Source organism: Lepisosteus oculatus, chromosome 12 (genome assembly GCF_040954835.1).
Source record: "Lepisosteus oculatus isolate fLepOcu1 chromosome 12, fLepOcu1.hap2, whole genome shotgun sequence".
In the NCBI taxonomy this organism is placed as follows: Eukaryota; Metazoa; Chordata; class Actinopteri; order Semionotiformes; family Lepisosteidae; genus Lepisosteus; species Lepisosteus oculatus.
This window is the reverse complement of record NC_090707.1, coordinates 10,909,035-10,925,374: the sequence shown is the minus strand read 5'-3', so window position 1 is coordinate 10,925,374 and position 16,340 is coordinate 10,909,035. Positions and strand designations below refer to the sequence as shown.

Genomic DNA, 16,340 nt, shown 5'->3' with positions numbered 1-16,340 from the left:
TGAGTCAAGGGCCCTTCTTAAGAGGGGCTAAAAATCCAATGAGAGAAAACACAGGATTTCGAGAATGAAGTATTGCAGGGGAGGTTGTAACAGCTGAACCCAGGAGAGCTCAACTTGGACACCAGAGATTGGGAGCAGAGGAGGAAGACCTTGTCATCATCTTTCTCCCCCCTCTACCCCAAGACTGGACTTGGAGACAAACAGGACACTGTTCAGGACACCAGGAATGAGGAGGTTGCCTAGAATTTCAATGTTTCTTTGCTGTGTCGTGAGGAGGCACTCCAGGTCCTGAAAGAAATGGTTCTGCAAAATAATGCTGCTGGTCTTTTACTTCTGACATTCGGTTCTTTGGGTCCTTGGACTGCACCATGAGTAAGCTGCTCTGCATAATGTGTTCTGTGCATTGTGTCAACTGTTGTAGGAATGGCTGTGTTACTGAGAATGTTAAGGGAAGACTGATTACTATAAGTAAATAGGATATTATAACTGTATGGTATGATATGTAGATGCAATAGTGATTCTCGGAGATAAACAGATAAACCTGTGACAGGGGAAAAAGGTGCTATCATCATTTTAATGAATTGTAGGTGGTATAGTCGTCTGCAAAGCCAAAATAATAAACTTTATAAATTGTTGCACAGCCTTGAATGTTTAATGCAGGCATCACAGGTCTTTATCTGTTGTTGTAGTCAGTGATTTCACGTTTTTCAGAAAAGCATAGAACTAAAGTTGTATGTTGGCATTTTAATGCTGTTGGGTCTTTTGACAAAAATGAATCAGTTTGACTGCAGCTGGGACCTAGTATTACAGGCAAAACCGAAAAGGTGACAATTGCAGGAGGATAGGCCAATGGTATTTAGACAAACATAGATAAAGACCTGCCCTAAATCTCACCAGCAATATGTTATTTTGTTAAAAAGGAGCTTATTCTGAATCAGTGTGGGACTCCACTTTATTCCCTTTTGTATTTAAAAAATGCTTTCAAACATCCAATTTTAAAAATGGTCTGTTAGTCTGTGATTTGTGGCTTGTGACACATGGGCAGCATCCTGTATCAATCCCAACAGTCATATTATACCTGTATCTGCTACATAAATTGCAACAGGGTCTGTTTCCTTACTGAAAAGGTGACTTGGAGGTGGAGCTAGAGGAACTGAAAGAGACTAGAAGATGGATTTGCCAATGCCTCCTACATTAATGGGGGTATGCATCAGAAATCCCCAGAGCAACAGCACTGTGAAACCAACTGCCTAAAACTGGTCCCAGTTGGTCAAAAAAAGTAAAATACAGCAGCCTATCACAGTAACCCTGCATAACATGATATCAACAAACACATTTTCTTTGCTCTAGGACATGGAAATAAACAGGCAAACCTTGACAATTCAAGGCAGAACTCCCAGAATGGCAGTATCGCAGATCCTGAACTTCTGACACTGGTGTCCTCAACACCACTGCCACCATTTTCTTGCAAAAATGAAAAAGCTGACATTTTTGGAGACTCAAAAACAATACTGCAAATGAGATATGCATTAAGGACCCAGTTTCATAACAGTAATTAGGAGCCAAGTTGTCAGTTTTTTCCTTAGTAATGCCTAAATGAGACATTTATTAAATGTATTTGCCAATTGTCTCTCACCTTCAAGATTTTTTCCATTATTGAAATTGCCGCTCTCAGACACTTCATCCATTCCTGCCATTTTCCAGTAACAGTACAGAAAAAAACTGAAAATAAATTACTTATTTTAGCCACCATTGCAATATTATTTTCTATCTCAGTCTTGTCCTTTATATATGCATTTATATAAATATATATATATAAATATGCATATATGCATGTCCTTTATAAATTGATTGGATTTCTTTTGTTTTGAAATAATTCTATATAGTGCTTTCTTTCTCCTCATGTTTTTTTTTAAATGTATTCAATCATTTGGGCCTCTGCATTCTAGACTTGCATTACTTATGAATGAATTAGTTCTGTCCTTCAACTAGAATATCTGTGTAATTAAGCCATTCATACACTTATTCTATTTTGAATAAAATATTTTTTTCTTTCATTCAGAATTCCATTTTGAATTTTCTTAAACACTTCCTCTTTTCATTATAATTTGCTATCCTGAAATGTCCTGAAATTGTAAACCTTTGTTTTGCATTTTGACTGTGCATTTTTTTAAATATACTTTAGAGCGTATCATTATAGTAATCTGACTTTCATAGCCCTGCGATCACTACGTTGTGAAGAGTTTAACACAGCAAGAGGTTTGGGCACTCATACTGCTATTGTGATTGCTTTTACACTTCTTAGGAGCTTGTTAGCTGGGGGAAAAATCAAAATGACGTGAATGAATGTTCATAGCTCATTGAGCTGCAGATTGAGGTATGTATTTTACTGAGTGTATTGTACATCAAAATTCCCTGGACTAGCATGTTATCTTTATGAGGCCATATCACAGTCATTTCCAGTCACAGTCCCTATAGTGCTATGAATACACAAGTAAATCATTGTAAATTGAGCTTATTTCTGAATTGCTTAGCCCACTGCCAAGTGAAGGAAATGATCAACCATGAATACCTTTACTCCACACTGCACATTCTGAATTCAAATCTATGACTGAATAGATAACTCAAGAGAAACATCAGGAGTCCACTGACAGAGTTCTGGTCCAGAGAGACAAGACAACTACATAAAAACACTAAAGGTTAAACAGATAAATAATTCATGTCAGGCCATTTACACCTCCTTTCAGATTAACTGCTGTGTCTCCAATGGAAGGAAACACTCGGCATTTGTGATCAAGCACACAAACCAGCAAATCCAGGACCAGACAAGTTCAGAGAAGTGCCACAGTACATGTGTATGCTGTTTTATTTTTTATGATCACTATGACACCATGGAAATTAACTTATTATAGCAATAATTATTAATTCACTGGATCAAAAATCCCACTTTGATGATCTTCCTTCTAAAAATGAATTGTACTATTCTGAAACTCTGTTTCTTTGAATTGCTGTTGCCTTCAATTTTCATTATTGTTCTGTATTGAAATGAACCAGTTTGCTTTTTAAATCAGCATGGCATATGTAAAGCTGTTATTAGAGGTTTCTGGAGTGTGCAAATAGGAAGGTATGAGATTTATATGCATTGTTCTCATATCCATTACTATCCTGAAATGTTTAGATAGGGACCTGAGTTACAATCTGCTAACTAAAATCTTTCATTCTGCCTATAGTGTGCTGTTTAGTGCTTACCTGCCACATGTCTACAGCATTGACTTGTCCTGGTTGACCGGTTATAGTGGTGAAAGGCGAGCTTAGTGATGTCTGAAAGGATCATCGATTGCTTTGATTGAAGGCGTTTATGTGAATGTGATGGATATGCAGAGCGAACAAGATGTCTCCTACTTGCTTTGATTCTCTGTTGATGTCAGAAAATGAATCAAGTTGTGTGGCATGGTTGAAAATTGATTTTTAACCATGTGAGAACATTCCATGCTTGCTTTACATGAAAGGCAGACTCATATAGAACTGTTTGTACACTATATGTGAATATTTAAATGATAGAAAATACTGTATATGCATGCAAATGAGTGTGTCAAGAATGGTGACAGCTCTCAGGGCTAAACGCATATTTGCATAAACAAGTTTCTTAGGAGTCGTCAATGACTTTGTAAATAAGAAAAACAGAAATGTCCATCTGATGAACAATAGAACAGAACCTTACTCTGAGAGACTTTGTGCTTCCTGGAGGGAAAAGAGGATCATGAAAAGACCTCTTTACTACAGCTTAATTGAGGATCAATTTTTTTAAACACCTATTAGGTTATCACTATCCTGGTGATGAAGAAGAAATTACAGTGGGACTGAACCTAAATTTATGACACATGATGAATATACGATAATAAAAAAGCTTAGTAGAAGTAAGTTTTCTGGGAAGTTTTCATGTGTTCAAGTTCAAGTTCAAGTTTATTGTCATTACACTCATATACATTGTATGTGGTATAACGAAATACTACTGTATTTAGCTAGCTCTCGGACATAAGTAGTACAAAGAGAAAAAAAAAGAAAAAACACAACAACAACAACAATACAATTGTGTAGCAAAAGAAAGACAGAGACAACAGGCAGTGTGCAAAAAACAACAACAGACGATGTGCAAAAAAAACAACAGGCAATGTGCAAAACAACAAAAAAAGTAACAGGTTATGTGCAAAAATATGCATCAACAGAATAAAATAAAGGGATAGAAATTATGGGGAGTGAGCTTTTGACATGTATGGTAGAGGTAGATTTTCAATGTGTGTTTGGGTTTTTGGTAAGAAAGAAAGAAAGAAAGAAAGGAAGAAGGCACTGTGAGGTTCAGATCATAGGTGAGAGGTGAGGTGAGAGTGAGAGTGAGAGAGGCTGGGAATTTAACAGTTTGATAGTGCGGGGGTAAACACTGTCTCTGAGTCTGGTAGTCCGGGCCCGAATGCTCCGGTACCGTTTTCCAGATGGTAGCAGATCATAAAGTCTGTAGCTGGGGTGTGTGGGGTCTTTGATTATGCTTAGAGCTTTCCTCAAGCACTGTCTGTCATAAATGTCCTGGATAGATGGGAGGGTAACCCCAGTGATGGACTGGGCAGTTTTCACCACCCGCTGTAGGGCTTTGCGGTCAGCAGCACTGCAGTTGCCATACCACACTGTGATGCAGCCTGTCAGTGTGCTTTCTGTAGTGCATCTGTAAAAGGTAGTGAGGATCTGGGGACATATCTTGGCTTTCTTCAACCGTCTTAGGAAGTACAGGCGCTGTTGCGCTTTCTTGATCAGACAGGTGGTGTTGAGAGACCATGTGAGGTCCTCGGTGATATGGACACCAAGGAATTTAAAGTTACTGACCCTTTCCACTTCAGTCCCGTTGATGTGGATAGGGGCATGTCCGGTTTGCAGTTTCCTGAAATCAATGATCAGCTCCTTGGTTTTGCTGACGTTGAGGGTGAGGTTGTTGTCATCACACCATGTTGTAAGGAGATTGACCTCCTCCCTGTAGGCCCTCTCATCATTGTCTGTGATCAGACCTACAACTGTGGTGTCATCGGCAAACTTGATGATGGATTTGGTGTTGTGTTTGGCCTTATAGTCGTGGGTATAGAGGGAGTAGAGCAATGGACTAAGCACACACCCCTGGGGGACCCCAGTGTTCAGAGTTAGTGTGCCCGAGGTGTGGTTTCCAAGCCTGACAGCCTGAGGTCTGCCTGTCAGAAAGTCCCGAATCCAGTTGCAGAGGGTGGTGTGTTAAAATGTGTTAAATGTGTGTTATTAATGTGTTAAAATTAATTGCACTTTTAAGGGCAAAAGCTTTGTTTTTCCAAAGCTGTAGATAATTAGAAACACTTCCTTTTCCTTAATTAGTATGAACATGAAACATCATTGTTACGAGCACAGACAGCACCAATTATCCCTAATTATTCAATCTTCATTCCACACCCTTTCCTTCACTATTTAAACCCTCAGCTCACTCCAAACCAACCCTTGGTATTAGGGATCTTTCTGTCTCCTGAGCTCTTGCCTTCTTCAACTGTCAACACCCTCTCTCTCTCTTTGGAAGCAACTTTGCCTGGAACTACTGACCACTGTCCTGCCTCCCCTGTCTTGGACTCATTTGCTACTGGGCCCCTTCGGAGACCTGCACAGGTTCGTTAAACTGGCTGTAACAATCATGCTGTTGTTCATTTACTGTAGTACAGGAAAAAACAACCAAATCTCTGTTTAGGGAACAGGTATAGGTTTATTCTATGCTGAAAACCCTGAAGAAGGTTCCATAACTATGACATTGTTTCTTTACTCTTCAGCATGGAATAAACCTTTACCTGTTTCTTTGCAGCTGCAGCTACAGTACCTACTCAAATCTCTTTAGTGCAGTTTGTCATATATAATGGATTTCTTTGTAACTCTCTCTTAAAATAGTTTATTAAACTCTAAAAAGCTGAAAAAATGAATGACAACACATTTAAAAGTATTGTATTTGAAAGGGAGTAATTTCTTCAATTTGTCAAAGACAGAAAAAATTCTTGGAAATGTTCAAGGTTTTCTAAATCAGAGGACTATCTATATATTTAATTGTAATAAACTAATGCATTTAGAGGTGAAATTCAGATAGCCTAATGCAAAAGATTTAAAAAGTAAAGCTTTCCAAACTTGAATTATGTGCTGTTCCTTGTACACATAGATTTGAGGTGTATATGCTGTAATCAACGGGGATGTATTCTGGTACCTGGTGAAGATGCTCTATACAATATAATACAGATACTGAACTTTCCTTCACACTAATGATGGTCTTTAACTTCTTTTGCTTTATGGCAGCATAGTTATACATAGATAATGTACTGTGATTCTCAGTTGAGTGTTTGACTCCACAAACACTGTACTGCAAACAGTCTTGTCATTCCAAAGACAGACCACTGTCTGCTGGCCCAGAAACCCAGCCCTTTGGCACCTATCCGTGTGTTTAATACAGAGCCCCAATGCTGTAGTACAGCTCATGGATTATTTACTGTAATCTTCTGCTTCCTGTCTGCTGTGCTGCAGTCATGCAGTTCGCAAAGAATATGAATGGAGTTAGACAGCTGCTTCACAGAGCTTTCTCCTCACGTCTGCTCTCAGGTTGTTCAGTGCATTTCAATTGTCCTGCTGCCTCTAACCTGACCTGACACTCCCAGTGTTGTGCTTTTTATACAGAGAGGCAGACGAATGCTTTTCACTCTTCTGCTTAATAACATTGCCCAGTAAATTGTTTTCAACACCTCATGTTTAAGAAGTCTCAAACCATGTCATGGTATTTGTTTCTATGCTAACAATATTGCTTAGGTTTGACATTAGCTCTTAGATTGTACAGACCAGGAAGCACTTCTTATCTGAAACACAAAGTCACTATAAAGTCTATTGACATTGGGTTTGACAGAAAATAAAACTTTTACATGAATTAACATTTTACTGAGATTGAGTTCACTCAATAAGGACTCTATAATAGTTTTTTTTTAGGAAAACATTTAAGAATCTGAATGCATAGTAATTTATCTTACCTAAGACAACATCACATGCTGGATAATTCATGCTTGTTACCATTAGTTTTTACATGGACAGGTGTGTGAAGCTAAAATATTAAAAGCAGTCCTTTTTTACTTCATTACTATAACTTATACCAGAGCCTTTAGCTTATAAAAACTCAAATGGATTAAAACTGTGTATACTGTGTTGCATATTTTGGATTAATTTTTTTGTTTTTCTACAAACTGGTAGAAGAAGTAAACGTGCTGTGAAAGCATTTGCTGCATTCAGAGTAGAGGCTCTGAGCTCAAGCTGAACTAAAGCTTTAAAAAGATGTGTTTCTTTTCTATACATCCTACAAAGTTCTACAATGCTTTATACATTTCCAACAATGCAACAAATATTTTCCCTGAGTTTTTAAGAAGAACCTTAGACGTATCCTGTCACTCTCATCTGATATCCCATTACAATGGGACACCAAAGACAATGCCAGGAGAAATCTACAAACTCATTCTAATAACACTGGCAACTGGAAGCATCACCCGCTGTTAGCTTTTATTCCATCTGACAGCTACCTTGCGTAGGAAAACGGGAAAATACAATTATTACAGGCTTTCTGCTGTTGGCTTCTGTGCCTGCATTGATTAGGGAGTAATGGGCAGCATTATGCTATTGATCGATCAGAGTGAGATTCCACTCTGCAGCCCGGCTCAGTTTAAGATGCAGACAGCTTTCTTTACTTTGCACATCAGTGTTTCTATATATCACCATGTCACTGTCAGCCAGTAAGGTACTGGGATTCCTGCAGGCTATGGGATGAAATATACTGAAATGCTTTTAAAAGAAGGACTAAAAACATGCCAGAAATTCAAAACCTACTGTACTGGAAACTGAAAGCACACTATATCCCTCTTTAAATAGCAAATTCCTTTTCATATGTACTGTATACACTTTTATTTTTGTATGCACGATGCAGTTTTGAAAGGTATTTCAGCAGGGGATGCAGTTTTATTGGAAAAACTGATAATGGTGCCAAGGTCTTATTTATACATGGGAAGGATGTACTGTTTTTTCCTGAGCAGTAAACATTAAAATGTTGGCTGTATTTAGTTCTCATTCGGAAACATTTTTCTAAATCTCATCTCTTGCAGGAAATGCCAGGCTGTGGTTTAAATTGGATTGTTATTGCTTTCTTTCTGTCAAATAACAAATTCTTATCTCGCCTCCAAACTGACAATGAGATGGCATGAAAAACGCCTAGGTTTTAAATAAAAAGGCCAGCAACAATTTTAGATCAATTGAATTTAATATGATACATGATCGCTCTTGAGACAGGGATTACTGAAAGTGATTGGTAACATTTGTCTGTAGAAACAAACCTACTCTTTGACAAGCATACACCTGATTCTCCAGCTCTTCTCCTTGTGCTTCTGAACAGTCTTCATTAACCACTTGTCTGCTGACATAACAGAAAAGAGATGAGTAGATGGTCAGATGAAGCCTGTATTTCTGAATGGTGAGTGACTGAAAAACACGATTTTCAACAACACATTTTATTTTGTAATTTTCTCTGGTTATCAAGGGCTAAAATACTTTTAATACAGCAACCGTACTCCACACACTATGCTTTATAGAACTATGAAAAAAGTGTTCCATCTATATAAGTTCAAAGCTACAAAAATACGGGCAGTAACCAGGCCAGACCATTGAAGGCATTTTCCTTGCATGTCTATGACTGATAGTAAAGATGGTAAGACTTAAAGAGGTGTAAAAAAGGGGATCAAATTATACTTTTAAAAGGTTGATACCCATATGTTAAAATCAATTTGACTGATTCCTTAAAGTTGATATTTTTTCTTACTTTTCTGTGAATTCTTTGTTTTGGTAGGGTAGGATTAGACCTGCTTTTCTTCCTGGTCACAGCTCGTATCAACCCCACATTTGGAAATGTATGATATGGTGGTTGGATAGCTCAGGGTCTAGAACCTGGCACTCAAAAACATCAGGTTCTGGAATTTGAGACCCATCTAGTAGCAGTGTGGGGGAAGAATAAACACCTCCACCACTGAACACATAAAAGAGGCACCCCTCTCTCCTCCATGACTGGCAATGAGCATGTGGTGTTGATGAAGATGATGATGACCTAGAAGCATACACATTAATTTGCAGTTTTATTTATTATTTTTACATAAAAGTTCTTCTACAAGGTGCTTTATCAAAATAAATAAAAAGCTCCATTTTCTTTTGTGATATAAATTATTTATTTACATTACAGAAAAAACCCCATCAAGACAATGTATAACTATTTGAAATATATTCATACATAATCAAATATAGCCATAGTATCATGTCTTCATTGGTGTCGTGTACCACAAATGCAAGGCAACATGTGTAGCTCCTGCCCCAGTCCAGAGAGACACCCCCCTGCCCCTGCGCAGCTGTGAGCAGTCCGCAGTGTTGAGGTGGGAGGTCAGGTTTGGGGGGCATTGGTTCAGTACTCTTGCATGGTCCTTAGATGAGCCGGGTTGAAGCTCGCATTGTGTTTTCTGAACTGTAGTGCGTTGCATTTTGTTTCTGCCTGTTTATCCTGTTACTCCTTGGACATTTGCTGTTAAAACATAAAAAAAAGTTTTTCTTTTCAATTATTAACCTAGTCATTGGTTTCTGCTCTTTGATCAGTTATAAATTTGATTATTTTCAATCAATGTCTGAAATAGAAAATCAGAGTACCTAAGTTCTTTTGGGTTCTAAGATCAGATGAGACAGCAATTCAAATGATTCTCGGGTATTGTGTAAACCATAACTGGTTCTTAAATCATCCATTCATTATCAAATAGTTATTTGTACGGCTATTTGATACAACTGTAGAAGTGTAGAGTGCATAGAAGGATTGAGGGCATAGCACTATTCTCACTCTGGACAAGGTCATTCCACCAACATGGATAAAAATAGCCAGTCAAAGTGAGCCAGCATGTTTTGGCAGGTGGGTGGAAACTGGAACACCTGGTGAAAACCCAACCAAGCACGGGACGAGAAATAGAAACTCCTCACAGAAACAATCCCATGCCAGAACTGCACCCAAGACACAAGAGCATTGAGGTGTGAGAACTAACTGCCTCACTCTTTATCTGTTTTTATGTCTTTTAAATCCTCCACTATCAAAACCTGCATCACCAGAGAAAAAAAAAATCTTAAAATGAACACAAATGTGAAACTGAACTATAAATAGTTTAATTCTGTCATTGCTGAAATACTTTCAGACATTTAATGCACCTATATGCACATTTTGTTTGTGTCTGTCAAGTAGGTTTAAAGAGTACAACTCATCGTTTAAAACTTTAGTGTGGGCTGTTCCTATGTTCTGCCTCATCCCTCAAACATGCTTACTGTGGCTCAGATATGTAAAATCTGAGTGTGAAGTGTGGGTAAAAGTAAAGAGAATCATATAAAGACAGATGTTAAAGAATGGCACAATCATTGAAGACAATAGGAAAACCATAGGAAAATGCAAAAGGACTGTCCACATTTATTGTGGTAAGCTTTCATGAGGATTGTACTTCAAAAAATGTGAAATTAAATAACAGCAAAAATCTAGATTATAAATGATTCATTAACAGTGAGGTCTGTGGGTGCAGACTGAAGGAATTACTCGGCCCTAATAAGGCAGTTAACATTGATGAGACTGCCCTCTAATGAAGCACTGACTAGCTACTCTCACAATCATTAAATGATTTAGATTAAATGTGGCTGAAATGTTGTTGTTCTGGTGACACCATCCCTTGTCCTGGCTCATCCACAGTTTGAAGACAGCAAGAAGCGTTCTGGGAATAAGTTACATCATTCCTATTAAATATGAGCTCCCTTTGTTTTTCTAGTAAATAAATGCACAAATTCAAGCACTTTAGCACTGCATTACTTTTACATAAGTCCTCAATTACAATTATCATGGACTGTTTGGTCTGATTTTTTTTTACTAAATGCCTTCACCTAAATCTTGGCAGCATACTGTAGCCGTCTTTAGGATATCTTGATGTATAGCATTTTAAGAGTAATCTGTTGGATATACCTGCTGTGAAGCGTGAGACATAACACATTCTCCATTTGTATGCCTTAAAAGCTAGAGAAGACACTCCCCATAATTACTGTAAGAAATAAAGGGGTAACATAAAGGTGGCTTCTACTCAGTAACCTCTCAAAATTAACTTTCTTGAATAGCCAGTCTATTTAGACTGTTCTTTGACTGCATGACAAATAAGGCTAAAAATATTAATTTGGATTTAAAAGCTTTGAAATAGTGAGGAATTCAAAAATGCACTTAGTGTAAAGCTTCATTAGTGTCATTTTTTAGTTACATGTTTAGAGATGTTTTGATGAACTTTTAAAATGGTTAAACAGTATATGTGCATGTGTACAAGTTCCTGTATAACCCCAATGTTTAACTCATTTGCCTACCGTGTTGAAATCCAGTTACCCAACTCAAGGAATAACATTAACAGGTCCAGTAGTTTCAGTTTAAGGACTAAAACTTGCAATTGAAATGCAAAAACACTACCATAAGGGGAAAAGGCTTAATTGTTCTGAGTTTAGCTGAAGCGTTTCAGTCTAGCCCAGGGCTGGATACTCAATGGAGACCTTCATTTCTTAGAGAATTACAAATGTTGCATACATTTGATTGAAGGTCAGGTTCTGTTGAACTCTTGCATTTTCTCATTGAGAAAAAAACATTCTGGTAAATTTGAAGTATTTTAAGATCTGAAATCAATATTTTGCCTAGGTCTGGCATGGTATGAAGGGCGAAAGGAAAGATAGGGAAATCAGCCCAGCGCCACACAAGGTCTCATAGCTGCTACTCTCCCCGTGCAAGAGATCAGCTCAGTAGCCCTGAGGTCCTATTTTCCATAAACAATAGTTTGGATGTGTTTCCCTGTCAAGCCTTTGGATTAGGTTTTATAATGCTGATTATTACTGTAGTTATTTGCACTGACAGCAAAGCTCTCTTCTAGGTCTAGAGGCCATGGGAAAGAAACTTACCGCTCACATGTGGCTGACAACCAAGTACCTATTAGCGCAATGCAGCCAGCACTATGGCAAGTTAAAACTACATGGGAGTCTGCCTCACATTTGGGAGAGAAAAAAAAACCACAACTGGACTGATTGAGTAATGTATTCTAAATGATCGCTTAAGATGTGTAGACTATCAGTATAAGAAGTGGTCAATTCAGATTTCCAAAAATAGGGTAGGGTGGAAAGAAATCAGACAAAGCTTAGAAAAGGGCAGAATAAGGTAGCTGAACTCGGTAAGACGTCACTAGGAAGCTCACAATAACTAAACCCAAAGGTATCACTGTGATGAAAGCCCTAACATGTAAAAAAAATAGGTTTTCCAGAAAAGGCCCCGGTACAAGATTGAGCACAGTAGGCTTTGGGTGAGCAGCTGAATGTGAGAGATGGAAATGGTTTTTGGGGGCGCAAGTGGGGAACCACGGTCTGTCAGCTCAATACCATCCTCATGTGTTTATTCACTGCTGCTGCTCTCCATAAAGATTTCTTTACATCATCAATCTTCGAGTGAGTTTGAATCCCCTGACATGTTTGGGGAAAAAAGAGGTAAATGAAAAAAGACGGTGTGAAAAGCAGCCACAGGAGGCTAGTTTACAGGTACTGGCTTGAACAGAGGGGGGGCACTTAACATTCAGGGAAAGGTCACCAGTCAGAAGTTCCAGTGCTGATTGCCCTGTTGGGATGGCTCAGTCCCAGATCTGTGTGCCTCTGAAAGCAATCATTAAAAGGCTGCTAAAGCCCGGAATGTTTCAATACTCTTGGAGTTCAGCAACGTAAGTGTTTATGTATCTGTATGTCAGTGTGCCTGGATCTACATCTGAATGTCTAAGCTATTCCCGCTAAGCATAACCACTTTATTCTCATTTTATAAATAAAAGTACATTATTTGATGAAGCATAACCGTCAAAGCTTTCCCAGTGTTTGGAGAAAATATTTCTGTTTACTGATGCTCGCACTTCAGAAATGAAATACTTAATTGAACAAGGGTAAACAGCAGTCAAGAAAATCAATTTTCTAATCTCAGCCTTTTACATATCATTCTGAAAATTTTCTCCAAACACATCTCAGTACAAGATACCGATTGGTACAAGACCAGCTCAAAGGTTGCTATAGAAACACTTTATTTTTTTTATTTTAGGCTGAGTTGGGGAAAGTGTACCCTTCAGAAGCCTTTTTTTTTCCACAGAAGAGCATAATGAAAGGACTAAAATGGATTATTAAAGATTTTTGTTTTGGCTGTGACTGATTTTGTTGCCTTGTTAGCTATATTGGAAATGTTCAGCATGGATTGCAGAGGAAAAAAAGAAAACTCTTGGTGCTTGCTATAAAGGGCTGATTTATTTCACATTACATTGAAGTGCCTATCCTGACTGGACTGCTGCTCTGTGCAGGGTGTAAACCTGATTAAGAAATAGCAATGTGCAAGAAGCTGTTTTGGGATTTATTTTTCATGCTATTTTGACCTAAAAAAGCATTTTCTGTTTTTGCCTTTTTAAACAATACATAGTTAAATTTTATTCTATTTTTTTAATCAAACTGCTTTACATAATAACTAACAAATAACACTGAGGCACGCTATATTTTTATTCACTGACACAGCATATTTGTAAAAATAAAATAGATCATCTTCTGCATTTGTATCCCTACTTTCAAAAAGAGGTATAACAAATTTTAAATTCATAAATAATTTATTGACTTTTGGGGGCTTTATTTACACAGTGATTTCCCAACAGCTGTCTGGGTTTTTGATTTGTAATTCAGATGGGTTGTCTGTCCTCCCTAACTGCCCTACAGTATGACAGACAAGAGATGGCATATTCTGTCTAAAGTTACATACCTTGCTTTAAGTGGCGTATTACACTAATAGCCCTTACACATGATGACTCATAGACAATGTCTTTGCATGAAGTGTACTGATGCTTTGGACTTAGCCCCGTAGGGACCGACTGACATTAATGAGAAAAGAAAGAAGCTGTGAAGATGGGCACAATGCCCTTTTTCCCAGGTGACGCATACTAACTGCGTTTTCTCCATGTAGTTCACCCCTGTGTGAGCAATAAAATAGGGGAGACAGTGTATCAACCTTGCTTTGCTATTTTGTCATTATCTATTTGTCTGTGGTGATGGTTAAGGGAATACTCCTGCCCTGCCTCTGATGTTGCTGGTTGTGTTCCTCCCTGGGTACGTCTCTGAATCGGTGTCCAAATTCCTGTTTGTCCACAGCTGTCAGGCTGTATCTGTGAGCCTGTCTCACACTGCACTTACCGTGTTATACATAATACCACCACACAGATGATGGCAACCTGCACAGCTCCAATAATGGACGCGATGAGGACATAGCGCAGCTTCCCTGAGCCTGGCACCACATACAGAACGTTGTACTCCTTGGTGTCACACTGAGGCCCGCTGAAGCCTGAGTCACACCTGCACACAAGACAGTGAGGCTGGGTGAGAGTCAGGACAGGAGGGCTCCAGAGAGCCAGTAAATCTCAGTTCTACACTGTATTCTGTGCACCTGTACTGCAGAACACTCATATCACTATATACAGTAACATTCCCTCCATAAGGTGGAAAGAGTTTGGAGTAATACGTGGCTCTGGTCAAATAAACAGCAGATTATATGATCTCTTTTACAGGCACTGCAGTTGCAACTCATTCTGACCGCATAAAACCAATCAGTCCATTTATACATATGATATGTTTGTTATACTGGTGCATTTTCATATAACTCTGCCCAATATATAATTAAACTCCAAGATTCTTAAGACCACACATTCTGTGTGACTAAGTGGAGCATTTTTTAATTAGCAGCTTCACTCATATCCTGGCAAGCTTGGATCTGTACAGGTCTCGGGAGAGGCCATTACTGGCAACACCTGCAGAGACCTGCCTCCTTTCTCCTACTGTCACCTGTCATCAGCATCACTGACATCACTGAATCTTTTGTTCTTAAATTATCAACTGGCTTCACTTTGTCAAATATCACAGATCAACTGTTATAGTGATGTTCCCTCCTAGTAAGCTAGTATCTGTTGCTATGTCCTTTGCATCTCTCAATGTTCAAACCCACTAAAATACAGGTGGGAAAATTAACAAAACCTAAGTGTTTTTGCAAATGTTTTTTACACATTTTATCTGTTACTGAAGTTGAAGAAGCAGCTCATGTGACCTGTAATGACCAAAGATAAGAGATTTACTGTGCTCATGTAAAAGGGATGATTGTACTGATCCAGTTATAGAAAATGGTGTCATCTCCTTTCGAAACTGGATAACACTGGTTTCTGCCTGACCTGGTGAAAGTCTGACTATTTTTTTCACACAATCTAATTAACATGGCACTGCAGCATCAGTCAATCCATAATGCTATCCTGTAGATTGATTAATTGAAAATGTACCTCTGGAAAAATCCTACTCTTTTTGCTGCTTAAAACTGCATACTACAGGAGTTGGACAAATTAGAAGTTTCATTTTGCATGAGTTGACAAAAACAGGGTTACCTGCAGGAAGGAGGCAGCATACCGCTGGGATATTCACAGTTGCCATGAACGCAGTAGTTCTTGTAGTGCTCTGGACAGGGGATATATAGGCCTCTTGCTGCCTCCTCTAGTTTGTTCGTGTTCTCCTCTGTGAACCAGACAGGTGGCATTTTACATATGAAAAGAGCTGAGAGTTTAATTATGCATGCTTTGCTGGCTCTGGTAAATATCACACAAGGACAGAGTTTGCAATGTATGTTTACTTTAAAGAGAACTTCGATGTGACTAGAGTGCAGAATGAAAAAGCCCTCTACACTCCTTTAACCTTTCCAAGCTGTGGAGAACAGAATGATTACGTATGTCAAATGTCATGTGGAAATGCACTTTATTAACAGGGAAGATGGCGTGTGTTGTCCAGTATTGACCATATTCACTGATTTGTGATGCATAAAGAATTAATAACTTTTCCTTGAATCTATGCATCTTTTGCAGTATATCCCTGACATAACATAGATGCTTTTGAAAGCAGCTTCCTCTCATTGTAATGTTGATCAGCTTCACAGAAAGTGAGTATTCTCCATTATGAATTTTATTTTTTGAATCTGAATTTTATGAATAAGAGGAGACTTGTTGACTACTAAAGCTTCCAGGGAGGGTAACGGTCTTACTGACCCTGTGATGTCAATGTCATTAAGCAGTCAGGGCAACAACATTGACTATCTATAAGTGCATGTGATAAGACCGAAGAGCCAAAACCTTTTCTCAAACAATGCCTTTTCA

The 16,340-nt window shown here is 38.4% G+C and overlaps 1 protein-coding gene across 1 annotated transcript in view; it reads right to left on the bottom strand.

The window, feature by feature from the left end:
- Positions 1 to 8,310: 8,310 nt before the first annotated feature.
- The window catches only part of tmeff2a (transmembrane protein with EGF-like and two follistatin-like domains 2a), a 75,514-nt gene continuing 67,484 nt past the window's right edge, over positions 8,311 to 16,340 (bottom strand). Inside the window, exons 8-10 of the mRNA XM_015358810.2 lie at positions 15,582 to 15,708; positions 14,350 to 14,508; positions 8,311 to 9,631 (exon numbers count right to left, since the gene is read on the bottom strand). Coding sequence (XP_015214296.1) covers positions 9,535 to 9,631; positions 14,350 to 14,508; positions 15,582 to 15,708 — 383 coding nt within the window. The 3' untranslated portion in view covers positions 8,311 to 9,534. The remainder of the gene's footprint in view (positions 9,632 to 14,349; positions 14,509 to 15,581; positions 15,709 to 16,340) is intronic.